General features: G+C 36.9%; 1 protein-coding gene across 5 annotated transcripts in view; it reads left to right on the top strand.

Annotated features, from left to right (window-relative positions):
* arih2 (ariadne homolog 2 (Drosophila)) overlaps window positions 1-22,518 on the top strand; it is a 28,611-nt gene extending 6,093 nt beyond the window's left edge. For all 5 annotated transcript variants that reach the window (XM_020920204.2, XM_055165774.1, XM_055165773.1 and 2 more), the window contains exons 2-15: window positions 5,617-6,070; window positions 11,747-11,814; window positions 11,905-11,977; window positions 12,795-12,936; window positions 16,601-16,722; window positions 17,350-17,459; window positions 17,808-17,925; window positions 18,090-18,140; window positions 18,426-18,447; window positions 18,632-18,783; window positions 19,359-19,502; window positions 20,802-20,870; window positions 20,948-21,070; window positions 22,295-22,518. In XM_020920204.2, the coding sequence (XP_020775863.1) occupies window positions 5,810-6,070; window positions 11,747-11,814; window positions 11,905-11,977; window positions 12,795-12,936; window positions 16,601-16,722; window positions 17,350-17,459; window positions 17,808-17,925; window positions 18,090-18,140; window positions 18,426-18,447; window positions 18,632-18,783; window positions 19,359-19,502; window positions 20,802-20,870; window positions 20,948-21,070; window positions 22,295-22,366 (1,527 nt within the window). In that variant the 5' untranslated portion in view covers window positions 5,617-5,809 and the 3' untranslated portion in view covers window positions 22,367-22,518. The remainder of the gene's footprint in view (window positions 1-5,616; window positions 6,071-11,746; window positions 11,815-11,904; window positions 11,978-12,794; window positions 12,937-16,600; window positions 16,723-17,349; window positions 17,460-17,807; window positions 17,926-18,089; window positions 18,141-18,425; window positions 18,448-18,631; window positions 18,784-19,358; window positions 19,503-20,801; window positions 20,871-20,947; window positions 21,071-22,294) is intronic.
* The last annotated feature ends 585 nt before the right edge of the window (window positions 22,519-23,103 follow it).

The raw sequence follows: 23,103 nt of genomic DNA on the forward strand, positions 1-23,103 counted from the left end.
CATATAAAAAAAATCATTACCGTATTTTCCGGACTATAAATTGCTCCAGAGTATAAGTCGCACGAGCAAAAAATGTGCAATGAAGAAGAAAAAACATATATAAGTCGCACTTTTTGCGGAAATGTATTTTGTAAAATCAGAGAACAGGAACCGACATTTCATCTTGAAAGGCAAATTATAGTAATAACAATAGAATAAAGAACAACAGGCTGAATAGGTGTTAATATGTTAACGTAACATATTAACAGTTATTCAGATAATTATAGCATAAACAACATAAGTTTACCAAACTCAGGATCTCACTCCAAATCACTAAATCAATTGAATTCTTCACCCCCTGTGTCACTTCTGCACGACCTCCGGAGATAAACCATAGATCCATGATATAAACAGAGCGACGCTTCCTATTCTGCGTAGCTGTTGTCAGACTCAGCATCAGTTCCAGTTAGAATTATTCCGGCCTTTCTGAATCCTGACAGGATGGTTTCGGTTGTCATTGAAGTTCAGACTTTGTCACTTTGACCCAGTGATTTCCAGGAAAGTTTCATGGCACACCCTCCCGGTTGCTGTGAAGCTGTGTTCTCCATTCCCGCTTTCCCTCACAAGTTTCTCGCTCATTTCAAACTTTCTCTCTGCTGCTCGATTACCATTTTCGGCTGCATATTTCACTATTTGCAGCAGGACAAAGTTTTTTCTACCAGAGGCATGCGCAGTAAAGTGCAAAGTGACAGTGGTACAGGAGTAAAAGTAGTACTAGATACTGACACACGAGCCTAGAGCCTCTCGCGGCTGTCAAATTTTAATATATAAGTCGCACCGGAGTATAAGTCGCACGACCACCCAAGCCATGAGAAAAAGCGTGACTTATAGTCCGAAAAATATGGTTTATAGTATTAATTGCACATGCAAGTTACAGTATATCTCAACACGTTTGTTCATGTTGAGCATAAGCAAGTATTCTGATTTGGGAAGGATGAGCACCTGCTGCATAACATGACACCTGACATGAGCTGATTATATTTGTGACAAGCAGGTAAGGAAATAATAAATATTTTGCCCAAGAGAAGGGGGCGCTCAGAGGGAGGAGGGGGACTTTCCTGCTGAGAGGATGGGACGCTCGCACTGGGACTTTCAAGCCAGAGAGACACTTGAGCTGGTATTCAATAAAACTATTTACTGGTCCTGAAACTCTCATAATTAGGGGTGTGCAAAAATATCAAAATATCGATATATCTTATCGTTTAATGTGATTATACAGTATCAATATCGTGGGCTGCTGTATCAAAAGTATATTTTTGGTATATTTTACTAAATCATTTTGTTACAGAGCTACAGTTTTGTTGCTTGTTTAGTGAAAGGAAAGGACATTTAACATTTTCACTGTTTTGATGATTAAAATGTTTGTGTTTCATATGAACTTTGCACAAGAAGTGGTTTAACAAAGACTTTGAGTATCACAGCCATGATTTAGCCTTTTATTTTTTTATTGAACTGCATCGAATCAATTTGAAATATATCGTATCAAACCGAAAGTGCACTGTATCGAGATACATATCGTATCGTGGCCTATGTATCGAGGTATGTATCGTATCTGCAACTTCTTAATGATACCCAGCCCTACTCATAATGTTTGAACTTTTATTTATACAAAGTTGTTCTGTGGTTACTTGAGAGTTGAATAACAGCGATATAACACATGTGGATAATTTTTCTCTTTAAGTTTAAAGGAAATAAAAGCTGTTTTCAGTCTCTGCGCTGGTATTGATTGATATCAGGCATTGGCAGATACTTTGTGATTTTGATTTGATTATGTTCATTTTGCAAACCTAAAAGAAGGTGACTTTGCTAATAACTATTATATCAGTATTTTTACACCCTTTATCTACTGTATGTGTTACAATGGCTTGATTCTACGCCAAAAGTTCAAAGTTTACTTATTGTATTGTAAGTCTTTTAGTGGATAAGAAACAGTGTGATCAGATCTACAAAAATCCTTTGCCGAGACATTTTCCCTTTTGTAAATATGTCCCACCCTTGTTCCCAAGAGTAATTACAGTTGCATTGTTAGACGTACTGAGAAGTTTAGTAATATAATGATTAGCAGCTGTAGAGGCCATTTAATGAGTTGTAATTGAGAAGGCCAGTTTAGCTGGTGTACTGTGTGTGTCTGTGTGTGTCTGTGTGTGTCTGTGTGTGTCTGTGTGTGTTTTGGCTGAGTCATTCAACTTGGAGCAGTTCACGCTTAACCTTATCTGATCACTGTATTTATTGTTTACTCACTGTCCCCACTGACCCAATGTAATCACAAGGACGACAGGGTCTGCATTAGTGAGGAGTCAAGCATCAGACTGGAGCATCGCTGTTTTCATTCACACCAAACAAACATACCACAGAGTCTGCCTGGAACACTTACACTTTGGCTTGGTCTTATATATTTAAAGGTCTTATATTACACAGAATTGACTCTTGTGAGCTTTAAGGCATGTTATAATGTTGTTACCTCATCAAAAACAGACCTGGAGTTGTGTTTTGTTTCATTCACACATGTTTGAGTAATCCTTTATTATTAGTCCAGGCTGGTCAAAGCCAGATCCCAGAAGCTCAGCAGGGCCAGGTCTGCTTAGTACTTGGATGGGAGACCATTGGGAATTCCAGGTGCCACAGTTCGGCCACAGTTGCAAAAACGTTGTGTCCTTTAGTAGGGACGGGCATGATTAGTCGACTAATCGATAATTGATCATTTAAGAATTTTGTCGAGTACATTAATTTCTAATCGACAAACCGAATGTAGGTTTCTGTGTACAAAGCTGCGTCTGACAGCGCAAACACTGGAGTTGCGGCCTCACAGTCCCACGTTTGGGCTCTGGCTCCTCCTTGGAGACCACTGTACCACTCAGCGAGTGCGTTTACATGCACATCTGTATCCTGGTTTCGTCATGGTGCATGTATATGCAGTATCCCGGTTACTGCAACATAAAGAGCTGCGCTAAACCTGCACACGTACCATCTTTGAAAACATTGCGACACACACAGAACAGCATCAACTTCCCTCTGTCACGGCGAGAACACTCATATTCCACTGAGTCGTGTCCTTTAGTCTGACAGAAGCTGAACCGCATCAGCGCACATAATTGCATTTTTTTTTTTCTTTGCTTCGTTTATGCAAATTAGCCATGCGGTTTTAAGTTTTGTTTCTGTAAGACTTGCGCAAAGCTGCATTAAACACATTATAATGTCAAACGGGCTGATGTGGCTCTAAAGTGCTTATGGTTTATTTTAGGGATGGGCATGATTAGTCGATTAATCGATAATTGATTACTAAGAATTTCATTGATTATGTTCATTTTAATCGACAAACCGAATGAAGGTTGCTGTGTGTATCGTGACCAAACGGGGTCCGTACATGTGTCTCTCTGCACTCAGAAGGAGCGAGACACAAACAGTCGGTCAGTCTGCAACGTACTGAAGCACAAATGCATATTTAACGATGACTTCTACAAGAAATTCCACGCTTTTCATTGCATTCGGGACAAGGGTGAGGCCATGTGCACAGTGTATAAAGCAGGAACATATGTTTCGGTGTCCAGTGGGAAAAAGCTTTGCCAGGTGAGAGTCGCTCAATGTCGATGACGAGTCCCCACCTCCCTCCCCCTGTACGATGTCCTGGTTTTGACAAACGCAAATCTGGTCACACTAACCTGTATTCCACTGAGTCATGTCTTTTAATCTGACAGAAGTTGAACCACATCAGCGACACAAGAGCTGTAGTTTTATCTTCGCTGAGTTTATGCAAATTAGCGATGCGGTTTTAAGTTTCGTTTCTGTGAGAGTTGCGCAAAACTGAATTAAACACATTATAATGTCAAACGGATTGATGTGGCGTTAATTCTTCCGACGATCGATTAAGAAAATTTCATCGAATGCCCATCCCTAGTTTATATGTTGTAAAGTTGAGTTTATTCATGCAGATTAGTAATAGTAATAATAATGATGATACTTATTATATAAAAACGTTAATGATTAATCGAAAATTGATTATTAATTCTCCCGATGATCCATTAATAAAATTTCATCGAATGCCCATCCCTAGTCCTTAGGCAAGACACTTCACCTACATTGCCTAGTAAGAAAGTGCGTGAGTGTTGGTCGGAGATTGACAGCCTCGCTTCCGTCAGTCTGCCCCGGAGCAGCTGTGGCCACAGTGGTAGCTCGCCACCAAGTGTGGAATGAATGAACAATGAAAGGCTCTATACAAATGCAATGATTAATTAGTCTTCTGTCGACATCTCCAAAGCTCCAAATGCTCTGTTCCACCTTGTGATGTCATGAAGCTGTAGTTTTCAAGTTAAAAGTTAACTCAAAGTGCTTTACAATCAAGGAACACTCACCCATTCACACACCAGTACACGCCGACACTGGGGGCGAGGTGTTTTAAGTGTCTTGCCCAAGGAAACAACAACAGCATTCTTCTGTAGGAGCTGAAATTGCACCGCCAACCTGTGGGTTAGCGAATCTGACCACTAAATGAATCAAAACACGACTCCGGGTGTTTTTTTTTTTATGAGGTAAGAGCATTATAACATGTCTAAGAGCTCACAAGAGTCAATTTTGCGTAATATAGCACCGGTACCTTTTAAATACCATGAAAATTCAAGCCTCATTTCAAAGTGGGTCCCCTGAGCCAAACTCTAAATTGGTCTGTGAACGGGTGCTGAGATTTGTAATACATTTTGATAACATTTGTTGCAGCGCACAGAGCGGAGATGAAAGGAGGCCCATGTCAGTGTACCCCCCTCTGCAAACTCAATCTCTTTGCTGACCAACTTTTTACATGAAAAATATGAATAGATTTGGTACTCTGCACGCTAATATTTATTCATTTTTGGCTCAACCCTGCTCTGCTTTAGATGATTGAATAAAACGAATAATTTCAGTGTAATTATACAGTGAGATCAAGTTGGATGTTGTTTCTATTGTTGTTGTTTCTGTATCAAAAGGGAGTTATCCAGACTAGGTTTAAATAGGTCACTAACTTGCAGGCCTGTCACAATTTTACACATTTTAAAGCATGATATATCAATACAGAAATAGACTGTGATAATACTGAAACGTCTTTGTCATATTTAAATAGGCAGTATCATTAAAAAGGCCCGAGGTGCAACATATAACTAGCAGAGTGAAAATAATTAATGAAATAAGTCTTACTTTATTAAATGAAAATGGCAAAAATCTCACCGGAAAGACAGTTAGAAATGCAGTTATTAAGTAATGTTCTTTTGTAATAATTTGGCTATAAAAGGGAGTTACCCCTACTGGGTTAAGACGGGTCACTAACTGGAATTTGTTTGACTTCTTCACCATTTTGTGTAATCACTTTTCTCATTAGTTGCGTGTCTCTTTTGTCCCCAGAGTCCTGTTTTTGTTACTTATATTGAATTTTTTATTACCGTTTATATTTTTGCTCTTTGTTATTATAATATATTGTGATGTTTGAGCAAATAATTTCCCTTGTGGATCAATAAAGTTTGTCTAATTTGTTTCACTTTTACTTCTTCACGATTTATCTTTTTGTATGATCCTTGTTTTCATTAGTTGCTTTTCATTTTTTCTCACCAGAGTCCCATTTTGTCTTGATCAAGGCCACTGTAAAACTTTCCAAATGAGCGACGGGGAGTGCGACTTCTTCTGCTTCTTCCGCTGCTGCTGAGGAAGAGTCTCCGGACAGGAAGGGAACCATTTCAGCCAATCGGAGCGGGGCGTGCGGGCGGGTAGGCGGGCCGTCTACCTGTCTGGGCCAATCGGAGCGTGGATGTCCGTGGACATGAACAGCCAGGCGTCAGACAGCAACGAGGAAGACTTCGGGGTGAACTCGGAGGAAGAGGAGGAAGATGGCGGCGAGGAGGAGGAGGCGGGGGACATGGAGGGGTATTACGACGATGTAGCGAGCGACGTCGAACAGCAGGGGGCAGACTCGTTTGACCCGGAAGAGTACCTGTTCACGTGTCTCACCTATAAGGAGAGCCAGAGGGTCCTGACGGAGGAAGTCAACACTGTGGCGGCCGCGCTCAAGGTGGGTTTATTTTCGACAGGGGCAAGGGTGGAAAGTAACAGATTACATTTACTCGCGTTACTGTAATTGAGTAGTTTTATGAGTAATTAGTAATTTTTTAAGTAGTTTCTGAAATTGGTAATTTACTTCATTGCATTGGAACCCACCCTTGTTACTGGGTAAAATCAGATTGATAGAGAAAAAAAACAACAACAATCTGCCAGTGTGGTATAGGATTTTGACCCCGGGATCCTATTATGGTATGTTGACCCCCCTATGAAAATCTATATTTTTTACTAAAGAACTTGAATTATATAGAAAAACTTTGAATATTAATACTATATCTGCAAATTAAAACATATTGACATATTTAAAAGTGTTTTTTGAAGAACTCAGATGCATTTTTTTTATGTCGGTTATAACTTTTGAATGTTAAAAGATTACTTAGTTGTTTAAACATATTTTACTGAAAATGAGATAACTTGTTATTAATTAGTTAGATAATCAAAGTGATGTATAATGATTTGGAATCTTGTTAAAATAGACAGGGCTGATCAGTTGAGTAGTTAAATAGGGGATACCTATGGCTATAGTAATCTATATTGTTTATTATAACACAACATGACTAAATTCGGGGTTGTTTTCCTTATAAACCATTGCCTAAATTGACATTATGATTAAGGATTACCTGAACATGGCAAACTAAAAACCATAACAATGTAAAATACAATATAAAAAGTGACAAGATTGCTCTGTATATGCAATTTTAACAATACGTTACATTTATACAAAATACCAAGTCGTTCTCCGTCAAAACATTCCTTAAAATACCTTAAAAGAAAGTGAATATGCAGCAATATATAATAAAAGTAAATTACATGAGAAATAACGATCATATAAGTGACTACTAAAGAAAAAATTAAGGGAAGTCAAAATCCTATATGGGGGTCACTTTACTATAGCGGTATATTGACCCCGGGGTGAAAATACTATCTCACTCCGGAAATGAAAGTAAATTGCGCAGGCTTGCACACACGGCATTTTCAGTCATTGTACAGAACCGTCAGTCGATCTTGGATCAAGACAAAAAGAACAAAAGTGTGGCTGTTTGCTGCAGTGGGAGCAGGTAGAGGGTGCTCCTGGAAAAATGATCAAAACTCAAACACAACAGGACTCCAGGCACTTCAAAGAAGTAAAACAAAAGTAAAAAATTGCTAGAGGAAAAATATAGTTAAAAGGCCTTTATTTAAATGGCCAAACCCAAACTAACTAAGCAACTAAGCCCCGATAAAGACTAGTTAAGGTCAAAACATGTTGGCTTTGGCCATTTAAATAAAGACTTTTTAACTATATTTTTCCTCGTGCGATTTTTGAAAAAACTTATTTTACTTCTTTGGAGTGCCTGTTGTGTTTTAGTCTGTCTTGGATCAACTTGGATGATGCTGGTGCTGGTGCTGGGCCAGAGAAGATATTCAAGAAGAAGGTGCATTGAGTAATTCTCGAGAGGAAAGCAAATGAAACCCTTGGCCAAACCTCGGGCAGCTATTTGCGTTCAAACACAAAATAGGGAATAATATAATATGCAAGTGTTAATATAGTGTTAGTGAGCTCAGTTGTCTTTAAAATGTACAAAGTTTGCACTGTATCACCTAAAAGTTGATTAAAACAACTTGTGCTGGATTAGATTTATGACTCAGCCTTTTTTACATCAAATAATTGAAAGTAACTAAATAACTTTTACTCAAATTACATTTTAAATGAAGTACTTTTTAAAATTTTACTCAAGTAGATTTTTAGATGTTTACTTTTACTTGAGTAGGAATTAAGCAAAGTAAAGATGCTTTTACTTAATTACAATTTTCAGTACTTTTTCCACCTCTGGACACGGCAGACGGTGCAAAACAGTACAAATCTTATTACATTTTTTCCACTCTGGCAACAGTCCTAAATATCCATCATTATTAAAGAGCCAATATTACACTACTTTCTTTGATCTATTGTTATAATTTTGTTCCTTATCCAAAACTTACCTAGAGTTGTGTTTTGTTTAATTCACTCAAGTTTAACTCACAAATCCTGTGTATTAAGGCAGTTATTAAAAGTTATTCTCTATCTCAAATTGTAAAACTTGAAGACATAATTAATATAGTAACATTGTTCATAATATACAAGGACAGATACAGCAGACTTCACAAAAACATCCAAAAAATGTTTTCTAACAGAGAGGGAAGATATAACCTCAGGGGAAAGTTTAATCTCAAAGTAAAGGGTGTTTGTATTACCCTCAAAAGCCAATGCATCACAAGAAGGAAGTGTGAATTTTTGGAATGAGTAAGATAACAATTTTTTAAAATGCAACACGTTTACTGCAATAAAAAAAAAAAAAAAGTGTAAAATATCCTTAGTATCCTCAAGAATTATACTTCCGAAACATGAGTTCATACACATAATCTTTCTAAAAGATTAAGAGTCGTCCATGAAGAGGAACATAGACACTAGGGCTGGGTATCATTAAGGAGTTGCCGATACGATACATACCTCGATACACAGGCCACGATACGATACATGTGTCGATACAGTGCACTTTCGATTCGATATGATATATTTCAAATCGATTCAATACGGTTCAATAAAAAATAAAGGCTAAATCGTGGCTGTGATACTAAAGGGCTTCGTTAAACCACTTCTTATGCAAAGTTCATATGAAACACAAACATTTTAATCCTCAAAACAGTAAAAATGTCAAATGTGTCGCATAAATGAGTTTCCTTTCACTCCACAAGCAACAAAACTGTAGCACTGTAACAAAATAATTTAGTAAAACACACCTAATACTACTCTTGGTAAAATATCGATACAGCAGCCCACGATATCGATACTGTATCATCACATTAAACGATACGATATATCGATATTCCGATATTTTTGCACACCCCTAATAGACACTGTTGTGAGTATTTGGCTGGGATAACACTTTTACTCAATATACAACATAACAATTATCCAAGGTATAAGTAACTATTGTGTGTTGTCAGGCGCAGGCACATGCACACGGTGATGTGCATGTGCCAAACGATAATAATATAATAACACAATAATAGTGAAAGGTTGTGCAGTTGTAAATCAGAAACTGTATGGGAGTAGATGCAATTGCTTCAACCTACTCCTTTTTGAGCCAAGTTTGCGTCTATGTATGTCTGGAATGTAGTTTATTCGGTCTTTTTTTACGTTTGGTTTAAGAAAACACTCTGTGACAACAGCTTGTCATGTCGTGTGGTAATGCAGGTGCTCCTCTGTGATTTTTAACTCCTTACAGTTTCATTAGAATCATTTGGGCGATTTCAGCCGAGGATTTGCAAATCTCTACTGAGCAAAAGGAGCTGTTGACTTGAAAACTTCCACTATGACATCACAAGGGGGAACAGAGCATTTTGAGCTTTGGAGATGTAGACAGACTAATAATAAAGAATTACTCAAACATGTAAATGATGCAAAACACAACTCTAGGTATGTTTTTGATGAGGAACAGCACTATAGCATGGCTTAAAGCTCACAAGAGTCCATTCTGCGTAATATATGACCCTTTAAATGCTCTGTACCTGATCTTAATATCTATAAAAATTTTAAAAAGGCACTTGTTCATTCTAAACAGTTTACTTTATGTATTCTGAGGATCCTAAATATTCCCTGAGATGACTTTATAAGAGCTTTTCACAGCTTCAAGAGATGAGCGTGGAGTTTAGTGCGGCTGTAACACTAGCAGCAGTTGGCAGCGAGCGGCATTCTCACTCACTCAGACAATAAAAAGCCAGACAGAACATACTGGTCTTATTTCGACCTTGAGCTGCTTATACCACATATCACTGCTGTAGTACGGGTATGACAAACTCGGCCTAAAGAGATCTGGTACAAGTCCTTTTAAACCCGTGTATATTTCAATAATCAGGATATGACATAATATTAGTGCATTAATTTCCTTTAGACAAAAATAAAACCAAACTGATCCAGGTGTGTTATTGTTGTTATTTCAAACATTTTGTGACATTCTGGGCCGACTATGACCTGTAAATGGTCTTATATATATTATTTAAATGTTTATGTTTAACCAGGATATCGGATTTATTTATTGTTTTCAGTAATTGTGCCGATATTTACACCAGTATCAACTGTTACACCCCCTACATAATATCACTAAGAAACACTTTACTTGTACATATTTTGGAAAACCACGACATAATTACATATGTTTTCAGTTATCATTTTCATTTAGTGTTATTCATTTATTTTCAGGCTGTGTAATTAATCGAATTTTGATTTTGATTTCAATTTGTGTGTCAAACCATCTCCAAACTCCTATAATCGAGTTGAAACGATTAAGCTTAAAGTTTATTTTGGGATATTTTAATATAAATAAGTATATTTATTTCATTTTTTAAATATAGAGATTGTAGAACAGCTGGATATATAGTTTATTTTGGATATGATATTGGTATGGTATTTGTTATTTGTAGCCTATATTCATTTTTAGTTTGAAAGTTTTTGCGTAAATTATATGTACTCAATATTCAGAGGATAAGTAGTTCTCAGTTACATTTACTTGAATAACTTCTTAAAGAAATTGAGCTTTTCAGAGTATTTTTCAGAGTACCATACTTTTACTCCTACTAGTAAAATGTTAATTGCGGTAACAATACTCTTAAATAAGTATATTTATTTAATTTTTTAAATACAGAGATTGTAGGACAGCTGGATATATATAGTTTATTTTGGATACATTTATGTTTTTCTGTGCTGTATTTCATGTTCAAAGTATATTTTATTTATTTTATGTTTTATACATCGCAAACTCTTCTAACATATTTGTAGACTATATTAATTTTCAGTTTGAAAGTTTTTGCATAAATTATCAATAATAGACAGAAATGAGGGAGAAATGTTAAATAAATGTGTTGTGGGTTCAATTTAGACAGGGGCAAGGGTGGAAAGTAACAAATTACAGTTTTTATGAGTAATTAGTAATTTTTTTTAAGTAGTTTTTGAAATAGGTCATTTTACTTTTACTTGAATACATTTTGACCCAAGTATTTTACTTCATTAGATTGGAACCAAGCCTCGTTACTGAGTAAAATAAGATTGATAGTGAAAACAAAATGAAATGCGAAAAAAATACCCAGCAAAATCTGCCGGAAATAGTGCGGGCATTTTCACTATAGAATGTACAAATTGAACATTGTACAAAACCGTTTGTCTGATCAACTTGGATGATGCTGGTACTATTTTTTTTAAATATAGAGATTGTGGAACAGCTGAATATATAGTTTATTCGGGATACATTTATGTTTTTCTATGCCTTAGTTCATGTTCAAAGTATATTTTTTATTAATTTTATGTTTTATACATCGCAAAACTCTTCTAACATATTTGTATCGTATATTCATTTTTAGTTTGAAAGTTTTTGGGTAAATTATAAATAATAGAGAGAGATGAGGGAGAAATGCTGAATAAATGCACCGTGTATCTAAAAAAATAATAATTTAAATCATCGCGATTTCAATATTGACCAAAATAATTGTGATAATGATTTTTTCCGTAATCTAGCAGACCTAATTTATTTATTTTTAGTCATAAGATGTAGGTCTACTTTTGATGTCTACTTCACTAACTAAATGTGTTGTCTTTCATTCTTTGTTCTTGTAGGTTTTGCCGTCTGAAGCAAAGCTGATCCTGGTGCATTTCCACTGGCAGGTTTCACAGATAATAGAAAGGTAGGACACAGTTAAATAAGACATGCATTTGCTGTTAGTACATGTTAAAATGTGTGTGTCTTTCGCTGACTCTGCGTGTTTCTCTCTCAGATACAAGTCGAATTCTTCACTGGTTTTGTCAGACGCTCTGGTTCAGCCCAGCAGCAGCAGCAGATCAGTCTCTGTGAGTGACACGCCACATTTTACAGCACAAGCAGCACTACTAGACCTGTCACGATAATGAATATATCAACTTTAAATTCAATATGTAAAAGCTGGAACAGTATATTTTTAGGGTATTCTCTGTGCTACTAGGTTTGTTTTGTAATTTTTTGGCTATTTGATAAGATTTAAGCCATAAAAGGTTGAATTAATCACTTCTATAACTCATTATAGAGACAAACTAAATACTTAAGTGCTACATTCTGCTATTTATTTATTGCAACTAATGTTTTTGACAATAGTTTTTGTGGTTTTAATCTGCCCCAGGGTTATTGTGTCAGTGGCATAAATTAGTTTCGGACAGGTCTTGTAATATATAGATGTTTTTTTAACTTTTTTTAATCTGATACTGGATATAAATACGATGTGATCTGCAACGGAGAACTCAGAGTTATTATGCAAAATCGACTTCTGGGAGCTTTCTTTAATGTTATAATGTGAACGTATTTTAACATGACAGTGGTTTTATGTCATCCATGCATGTTTGATTAATCTAGAGATCTCTCCAGGGTACTATTCAAACCCTCTTACAGAACAACAGAACAGTTTTCCCTCAATCAACAAAAGCTTCAGAGCAAAGAGGGACAAAAACTGAAAATGTAACTTATTAAACATGTTAATATGGTATTTTCAAAACAATGAATGGTAACATGGTGATCTAAATATGTTATGTTTTAGCCGTTACTACCCCATAGAAGTAAAATACCACTTCTTTAACATTTTGTCTGTCTTGAAAATGATTAAGTTTCTGACAGATGTGTTGGTATTGTCTCTCTCAGAGCCTCCCTCCGCTGCAGTGTGGCGTGTGTCTACAGGTGGTCCGCAGAGACGCGCTCCTGGCTCTGCCCTGTCAGCACTCCTTCTGCAAAGCATGCTGGGAGCAGCACTGCACCGTCCTGGTCAAAGACGGGATGGGAGTCGGTCAGTGTCCTCCTCGCTTCAGTTCACGTTACACACAGGCGTCAAAAAGCGATACTGACAAAAATGATTATACAGTATGTTTATTCTTTTTCTCTATGACAGCAGTGACAATATTTTAAAGGTGCACTATGTAACTTTTGGTTAATTGGACTTTAAAAATGTGCCTGTAAATGTCTTGGCTCAGGTTCAAGTAATGCAGGAGTCAAGCAAAGGACAGAAGTATTAATTTACCCTTATTTGGGATAATTATAGACTGAATTATGTACTCAATATTCAGAGGTGAGTAGTTCTCAGTTACATTTACTTGAGTAACTTCTTAAAGAAATTGAGCTTTTCGGAGTATTTTTTAAAGAACCATACTTTTACTCAAGTAAGAGTATTGTTGCCGCATTTAAAATTTTGCTAGTAGAAGTAAAAGTTCTGGCTATTCTTCCCTGTGAGTAAGTCTAAAAGTGACAAAACTCTATGCAGATATGAACAGACATGAGCAGATATGATTTTGTTTTTTCGTTTTTCCTTTGAAAACATTGTCCAAAGCAAGAATGGGCAATTATTTTTTCCATGGCGCCACATGAGAAACAGAAAATATTGTGGAGGGCTGGGCCAAAAAGCTTACAGTAACTCAATTCTGCATAATATTAATTGTATTTCTTTATAAAAAGCAGTAAATATCATTGGTTTAACAAGCTGGTAAGACTGGTAAGAGTTTATGTTATGACTAGGCAATGAAAAACTGAGGTTACCTTACAAAAGTCATTAACACCTCTAAAATTAAAGCAGTACAGCTTTAGTCCATGCCTGAGGTAAAATTATAAAATAAGTTTATTTTGTAATTCCAAATGAGCTTATACGGGCCAGTCAAAGTCAACCAAATGTTCCCTGGGAGCTGCACAATACCCAAGTTTGGTCTAACGAGTTTATTTTTTATTATCATTGTCATTATCAGAATCGGTTTTGAGTTTAAAGTCTATTCCTTAGTTTAAAATGTTTATATTGTGACATTGCTTTAAAAGAAATCTTAATTTATCTTGTTTTACTTATCTGAAATCTTGTAAGATAAATAAATAAATAAATATTACTGTGTCCCATGCCACAATGCCCTTAACTTTCCAGGCTGTACTTTAGTGCCCCCAGCTGAACTATAATTAGATCCTTGTGAGTGTGATAAGTGGCTGTGCTCCACATTACTTTGTTTACACGGGCTTTCTGGGTCAGTGTTACACAGCTGTACAACCCTGACCTCTGCTGTGTACTCTGGCAAAAAAGCTCTCTGTGGATTTGGGATATGGTACCAAATGTGTTGTAAGATTAAATAAATAACCTTAAAAGCCGTGGTAGTTTATAAAGCTGAATATAAGGGACTGGGGAAGCATCTGGGTCAGTGTTTACCGGAACCAAAAATATCCTCCGAGCATCGTCATGGAAGTGAAATCATTTGCATCATGTGATCTGGTAATTTAAGAATCACAAAGTAGACTTGTTGCATATGTTTAGAAAAACCTCTTCCTGCCATAAAGCATTCTCATTCTCAATTGTTCACTGTATGATTTTATTTTTAATCAAGCAATCACTTTTACGCTAAGTTCTGATCTATGTTATAATTTTTTCTCATCAAAAACATACCTGGAGTTGTGTTTTGTTTCATTCACACATTTTTAACGCACAAATCCCTTCATATTTAAGCTGAGTTCTTCTCTGAAAAGGAAAACGCTGTGTTCCACCTTGTAATGTCATGTGATAATCCACCGTCCTCACACCTTCACTTGAATCATTTGGATAAATTCAGACCTGGAATTGCCAATCTGTACTGAACAAAAGGTAAAAAGGTAGCTGTTAACTTGAACACTACCACTACATGACATCACAAGGTGGAACATTTTGAGCTTTGGGGATGTAGACAGACTAATAACAAAGGACAACTCAAACAAAACACGGCTCCAGGTATGTTTGTGATGAACATGAACATGGCATAAAGCTCACAAGAATCAATTTTGTGCAATATATTCCCAAAAAAACTATTTAAATCAGAGCTCTCTACCCCCTTTCAAGTAACTCACCAAAGGGTTTCAGAATTATTTGTATTGTGCTGAAATTAACTACAATGCTGTTAATTAAATGGCCATTACCATTGTCATTGTTTGTCATTTTGGTGCCTAACTCTGTGCACTAATGAATGGATAATGATTTGTTTCATTGGCATCTAACTGTAACCCTCTAAGGCTGTGGCTCTTATACTTAATTTTTTGTGAGCACTAAAATTAGTAGCTTTGGCAGTTTTGTTTTGTAAAGGTAGCTCACCAGAGTAAAAAAAAAAGCTGGAGACCTATGATTTAAATATTATAACTTTTTTATTAGATCACATAAGGTCAGTAGCAGTTTGTTTAGCGCTCACTTCAATACAAGAAGGTTCTAAGTTTGACTCTTGGGCTTTTTGTGTTGAATCTGCATGTTCTGGCGCTCTGCTTTCCCTCATCAACCCAAAATAGGTGTAATGCATAATGTAAAATCCTCCAGCTAAGGTAGTCCTGACAAAAAAAAACTATCTCGACATCTTGAGACATTGTAGGACCACAGGTTCCTCAAAAGGTATTGAAGGATGGCTCAAATGCAGAGAATCAACTTCCCTACAGCGTGTACCTTAAACTAATAACAAAACTAACTATAGGTAATCGTAATTTGGTGATTTATAAATATCACAGTGTAAGTTAAAATTTCAAGTGAGGTTTAGATGCCAAAGATAAATAAATAAAATTGCAGATTGAAAAATATCTAAATAACAAAAGGCGGGAAAAGTAGGCAAGGCAAGTTTATTTGTATAGCACAATTCGTACACAAAGTAATTCAAAGTGCTTTACAGAATTAGAAATACATTAAAATCATAATAAAAACAAATCAAAACATAAATAATCTTGAAGATTAAAATGAAAAAAGAGAGACATAAATTGGAGAGAAGAGTGTGGAATGAAAACCTTTCAGTTTTATGCACAGTCAAACAGAAATGTTTTGAGCCTGGATTTAAACAGCGTCACAGAAGAGTCTGTCTCACATGTTCAGGAAGATTGTTCCAGGTTTTAGCTGCATGAACCTGAAACTCTGACTCCCCTTAGTAGCCAGGCTGGTGCCACCTAGTGCCTCCACTCGGTTTCATTTCTCTCCAGCGACTAGGTCAGGATAAAATACACTAGACGGTTTACAAGAACCTCGGAAGTGTGAGTCCGGGCACCAGCCAATCAGCGAAGAGTCATACAATCTGTGTTGGCAACAATTCCTGAGATCGAGGATTTAAAGCCGGAACAAAGAGAATGTTTGGTGAATTTCATCAAGGGGAAAGACGTTATTGCCCTTCTTCCTATGGGATTTGGGAAAAGTTTAATATACCGATTAGACCCGTTAGCGGCGCATTACATACGTCACGACCAAATAGCAGCGATTGGTTAAATAAAACAGTACCTGCCTACCATCGAACGAACGAATCCTAATGCTGCGAGGTCAGACTGGTTCCACGACGTGAAACCGGCCAGTGAAAAAGTACCAACCTTTTACAATGCGAAGACATATCTAGGTTTTTTCACATTTTTTACACATTTTGCACATCAGTTTTGTATGACTAAAGTAGAAGAATAACATGTCAGTATTTTAACTTTTCTGTGTGTGATTTTTCCAGGTATCTCGTGTATGGCTCAGGACTGCTCTCTGCGCATGCCTGAGGATTTTGTTTTACCGCTGCTGCCCGGAGATGAGCTGAAAGAAAAATATAGACGCTACCTCTTCAGAGACTACGTAGAGGTGAGTCACCATCAGCAAAGAACAGTGTGTCACTCTGTTTGCTCTCTCCATACTGTCGAATAGTCTGTAGTAAACAACTGTTAGAGTGTGGTCTGAAAATTGTGGTTTCGGTTTGGTTTTTGGTTTTAAAGAGCCCATATTACGCTATTTTCGGATCTGTTTTAATGTTATTTCCTCATTGCAAAGAGATCTGGAGTTGTGTTTTGTTTCATTCACACATGTTTAACACACAAACCCTGAATGTTTAGGCTAAGTTCTTCTCTCAAACAGAAAACACTGATATTAGGCACTCCTTATCACTCAGATTAGAAAGTATTGTCCAAGATTGGTCCTGGTCTAGTTTATTTAAATCTGTTTTGGTGCAGGGTTAAACCAGCTTTAGTAATGATCCTAATGTGTATTCAAAATAGTGTATATCGAAATTTCAGACTATATTTCATAAACATGATCATTAACGAAGTCAAATGTAATGTGTTTTTTTTCTTCACTGTATTTATTTGGTTTTCATTATCCCTCTTAATAAAATAAACACAAAAAATAAAGCTCTTCTTCCCCACAGCATCTCTTACTCATGCTCCCAGGATGTTTTCTTACATGTTTTTGCTTTGCTTTGTTTTGTTTCTGCAGAGTCACTTCCAGCTGCAGTTGTGTCCTGGAGCTGACTGTCCCATAGTGATCAAAGTCCAGGAGCCCAGAGCGCGCAGAGTCCAGTGCAGCCGCTGCTCTGAAGTATTCTGGTAACGTCAACATCAACAGTCTCATTTATGAACAATGAAATAAATAAACATCCCGTGAAAACTTGTATGGTAAATCAGATCTATGCCAACTTACTGTGGAGAACCTAAACATCAGAAAATTGAATATATATGTAATATATTTTTGTAAACTGATCCAAAAGTTGGCAGCTTTGAGTACCTTGAAGATGGAAAAGTGCTGTACAAAAATGTGGACATTTACTGGATTTGTGTGCGTTCACAATGTGACTCCAAAATGGCCCCAAAGAGGAAAATTGGGTTTAAGTGGTTACGCGTGAATACTGTAGAATATTCTAGTGGTATTAAAGTGTTCTCTCTTCTCTACTGAAGCTTTAAATGCCGTCAGATGTACCACGCACCCACAGACTGTGCAACCATCAGGAAATGGCTAACCAAATGTGCCGATGACTCCGAGACGGCCAACTACATCAGCGCACACACTAAAGATGTAAATAATATTTACCATATTTACCAAACAGCCTGTAGCCTGTATGTATTTACTGCACATTTATTCCTAGAATGTTTGACTTTGGATCAGACTGTAACAGTTTAAACGTAACTATGTGTTAGTAAGATTTTTCCTCTTCTTTTCTTTCTTTTCCTCTGCTTCAGTGTCCTAAGTGCAATATCTGCATTGAGAAAAACGGCGGGTGCAATCACATGGTGAGTCACTGTCTTCAACACAAACTGTTCTGAGAACTTGTACAGCTGAGAGACAACTGACTGGACTAGAAAGTCCGGTGCTACTGTTGTGATCTTCATGCTTTAGTGTGTCCATTTCAGGTTTAGTTTATACAGTCCGACTTTCTATGATAAACATGATCTCTACGTGTAAAAGTGTGAAATACCAGAGCTGACAACTGTCTGTGCTCATACAATATACAACACATACATAGAAGTCCAACAGTCTTTACTGTAATAACTTTTCCTTCTGTTTCTTCTTTACAGCAATGCTCCAAGTGCAAACATGGTATGTAACTTTTCTACATTTTCAGAAATTGGGCAGAAAACTCATTATCATGTAAAAGTAGCTGTACATAAAAAAATGTTTCTGCAAACATAGTTAAAACAATTTGAACTATGTGGATATCTTGAATTGCACTGTCGCTCTTGTCCATTTTGTTCTTATATTTCCTTTCATTTTCCTTTCACAGACTTCTGCTGGATGTGTCTGGGCGACTGGAAGACTCATGGCAGTGAATATTATGAATGCAGCCGTTACAAAGAAAACCCCGACATAGTGAACCAGAGCCAACAGGCCCAGGCCCGAGAGGCGCTCAAGAAATACCTCTTCTACTTCGAGAGGGTGAGGAGGAACTACACTGAATTTAACCACTTTGTTGTGAAATATACATCTACATGAAATTTAAAGATATTGAATTCAGAAAATGTGTCTTGGTTTAGTCTTCTAAACAGACATACCCAGACATAATTAACATAATATATATTTATGAATTTACAAAATGTTGTTCTTTTTTTCCTCTTAATTAAATGTTTTATTTTGGCTAGTTTTTTTTTACTTGTTAAATTTTACTTCCTGATTGAACATGATCAGTAGATGTGACATGACACATGTAGAGGCAAGTACATCCCTGTTATCTAGTGGCCAGGATAATGTTCACAAAGGCCAAAACTTCACACAATAGTTACACCACCACCAGACAAAGCGCAGAGAATCCTACAGGATCATGGCCTCACAATTTCATTCACACACACTGTCATAGCAGACTTTAACTGAGGTAAAACTATGAGAAATGCTTTAATTATTGTCCCATTAAACAAATGATTACAAAAAGGAGAAAACCTGTCACATGCAGTTTAAATTTACAGAGGTTTAGTTTTTCCATTTCACATTTTGACCTTTGGTTTGTCTTTGTTCAGTGGGAGAATCACAACAAGTCTCTGCAGCTGGAGGCTCAGACATATCAGAGGATTCAGGAGAAAATCCAAGAGAGAGTCATGAACAACCTGGGCACGTGGATCGACTGGCAGTACCTGCATAACGCTGCCAAGCTGCTCGCCAAGGTACACAGCGGACTTATCTGGGCCCCAAACCAGAGTCAGAGTTCAGAAATGACTAAATCACTGTTCAGTTTGACAAGAAGTGTGAATTCATCTTTTAATCTTAGTCTTGCACAAAATAATTTTATTGATTTTAATTTTGCATATGTTGAACCTGAACCTGCTGTATTACAAACAAAATGCATTTAACAATATTTATTTGAGCTTTCCCTCACCTGTATTAAATGATTTGGGCCTATAGAATGTTTTGTTTATTTTGGTTAAATTAAATAAAATCTTACACACTTTGTACTAGGGATGGGCATGATTAGTCGACTAATCAATAATTGATCATTAAGAATTTCATCGATTACGTTTATTTTAATCGACAAACCGAATGTAGGTTGTTGTGTGTAGTGTGACCAAACAGGTCTGTACATGTGTCTCTCTGCACTCAGAAGGAGCGAGACACAAACAGTCGGTCAGCCTGCAATGTGCCGAAGAGCAAATACGTATTTAACTATGACTTGTACATGAAATTCCACGCTTTCCGTTGTGTTCGGGACAAGTGTGAGTCCATGTGCACAGTGTATAAAGCAGGAACATATGTTTCGGTGTCCAGTGGGAAGAAGTTTTACCAGGTGAGAGTCGCGCAATGTCAATGACGAGTCCCCACCTCCCTCCCCCCGTACGGTGTCCTGGTTTTGACAAATGCAAATCTGGTCACACTAACCTGTATTCCACTGAGTCGTGTCTTTTAATCCAACAGAAGTTGAACCACATCAGCGACACAAGAGCTGTTTTTTTTTCTTCGCTTAGTTTATGCAATTTAGCCGTGCATTTTTAAGTTTTGATTCTGTGAGACTTGCGCATTAAACACATTATAATGTCAAACGGGCTGATGTGGCTCTAGAGTGGTCACGGTTTATATGTTGTAAAGTTGAATTTATTTATGCAGATTAGTAGTGCAGATAGTAAAAATAATGATGATAATTTTAATATAAAAACATTAATGATTAATCGATAATCGATCGTTAATTCTTCCGACGATCGATTAAGAAAATTTCATCGAATGCCCATCCCTACTTAGTACATATTTATTCCTCTTGAGAAAATGATCATGTTGTAGTGGTTTTACACAGTGATGAATATAGTGGTACATTAGCCTTTCCTAAATTGCTCTTTTGATGCATGTCACGCGACTATTGCAAATTAAATAGAGAGAGACTAAATGGATAATGCAATGTAACAGTTTAAAGTATCCAAAACCAAAATTATTGCATTAATAATAATAATAATAATGTCTTGTTTTTTGCCCTCTAGTGTCGCTACACATTACAATACACCTATCCATATGCTTATTACATGGAGTCTGGTCCCCGCAAGAAACTGGTGAGTTAAATCAGAGTTGCATAATGATAATAATAATAGTTTTTTGGTAAATACTGAGGTATGTTTTGTGCGTACAGTTTGAGTATCAGCAGGCACAGCTGGAGGCTGAGATCGAGAACCTGTCGTGGAAGGTGGAGCGGGCAGACTCGTACGAGAGAGGAGTGGTGGGAGGAGAGGAGCTCAGTGCCAGTGACAGAGGGGTCAGTATGGCCAGGGTACTTTATAACTTTGGCCAGGGTTAGGGTAAGTTTTATATCTGAGAGGTCACAAACTCACGAGAATCCATCTTGAGAGATTTTCGGGCGTCAATACAAACTATATTATTTGGGAAAAACGTGCAGAAAGTTTGTGCATTTGTGGACAGGGAGGATGTCTGTGCTTTTCTCTCAAATGGATTTAACTAAACTTAGATTTTTCGTCTTGTTCTGCTGTTGTGACGCTTCAAGCCAGTCAGATTCAAATAATCAGCGTGACGTTCTGCATTTTCTGATCTTAGATTTAGGCTACTTTTATATTATGACAGGCTGAAAAGAAGACTCAAAAGTGGCGCCGTGTCTTTACTTTTTATTTCACGTTTAGACTAGTGTTTTCGGGAGTAAATCTGCGTGCATACAGTGATGCAAAAGTGTGTGAGATTTCGATTGGGTATGCATGCCAGGCGGCTCAGCGGTGACGCTACGTGGTGATGTATGTGACATAAACATGTACGCGACGTGAGCAGATCTGACCAGAGTTTTGCTTCTTGGGCAGTGTAGACAGAAACGCTACGGCGGAGTGTATTCAGCTTTTCCACTCTGGAGGGTGGGTTCAGATTTTTACGTTTTTAAGCCCCCAAAACGCCATCACCGTCTAAACGAAAGACACTTCTGATCAAATATTTTGTCATTGTTACCTGCGAGCGTTCTCGTGTAAACAGGCCCTTAGTCAAACTTTATTGATCCACAATTTTATTTGGACATCTGTTTGGCTCTGTTTCAGTGAGAGCCGTCCTTGATGGATAATGTGTAGAACTCAATTCAGAATGGCACACATATATTATTTTGGTTTGAGCCAGATTAACTGCTGTATGCCACAAGATCAAATAAATGATAACACTTACCATGTGCTATTATATTTAACATGTGCAGATTTAACAGATGCTGTTACTTTCTTTTTTCTAAACTAGCATAATTTTCCCATAGAATTATTACAAATATATTCAGTGTAGTAAAATTAATTGGTATTTGAAGTTGGTTTATATCGAGTAATATAATATAATATAGAATTTTGAACGCTATGCTCTATCTGACATTTGACTTAACATGCTTTTGCTCCAGGTTTTGAGGGACAGAAATGAACATGCATATCACTCTGAGAAGTTAATTGCATTTTCAATTCAAATTTTTTTGTAATTGCGTGACTAACTTTTATGATTTCCTCCTCAGGACTTGGAGAACCAGATGCACATCGCAGAGCAGAGGAGACGCACACTGCTCAAAGATTTTCACGACACATAAGACTCCTCCTCCTCCTTCTGTCTCTCCTCTCTCCTCCTCCCTTCTGCCTACATCGCTCTCCCTCCATCCCTCCATCCCTCTTTCACTTTCACATCTCTTGTCTTTTTTTCTTTTAGAATTTTTTTTTTTTTTTCTTCTTCTTTCACTCTCAAACTACTGCAGGGTTCACTATGGCACGATTGTATCTTTTTATCCATCCATTGTTTTGACATGCAGAGCTACACTTACGGTTTCACTAAAAACTTCATGTCATATTGCCCCAAAACTTTTACTCAAAAAAAAAAAAAAAAAAAAAACAATGAAAAATTCAGCTACAAGGTTCCAGAAAACAAACTTAAACAGAAAATGGCCCAGTTTTACAGCAAAGGTCCTTTATTCAGACACTTTTAGAGTAAATAATTATGCACTAATATAACTGCTATGATATTATTTCATTCCTATAATAAATTACTATAACACCAAGAGGAGTTACCAAGTACTTATGGATTTTGTTGTATATTTAAATCCTTTGTAGAGAAAAGCAGGCGATATGGCTAAAAATTAATATTAACATTTTCTTGGAGCCAATCACAATTTCGATTTCACTCACTTTTACATTTTTTTATTGCCAGTTAAAGCTACCATTCGTTATTATATTGACCGACCCACCCCTGTTGTAATCTCACATATCACCACTAGGGGCTTTCTACTTTACTGCAGCCTGAAATTGTGCCTGATTTGGTCTGCTTTTTGAGATC

The sequence above is a fragment of the Boleophthalmus pectinirostris genome, unplaced genomic scaffold, assembly GCF_026225935.1.
Source record: "Boleophthalmus pectinirostris isolate CB_2022bp ecotype Guang Dong unplaced genomic scaffold, ASM2622593v1 HiC_scaffold_8, whole genome shotgun sequence".
Taxonomy (NCBI): domain Eukaryota; kingdom Metazoa; phylum Chordata; class Actinopteri; order Gobiiformes; family Gobiidae; genus Boleophthalmus; species Boleophthalmus pectinirostris.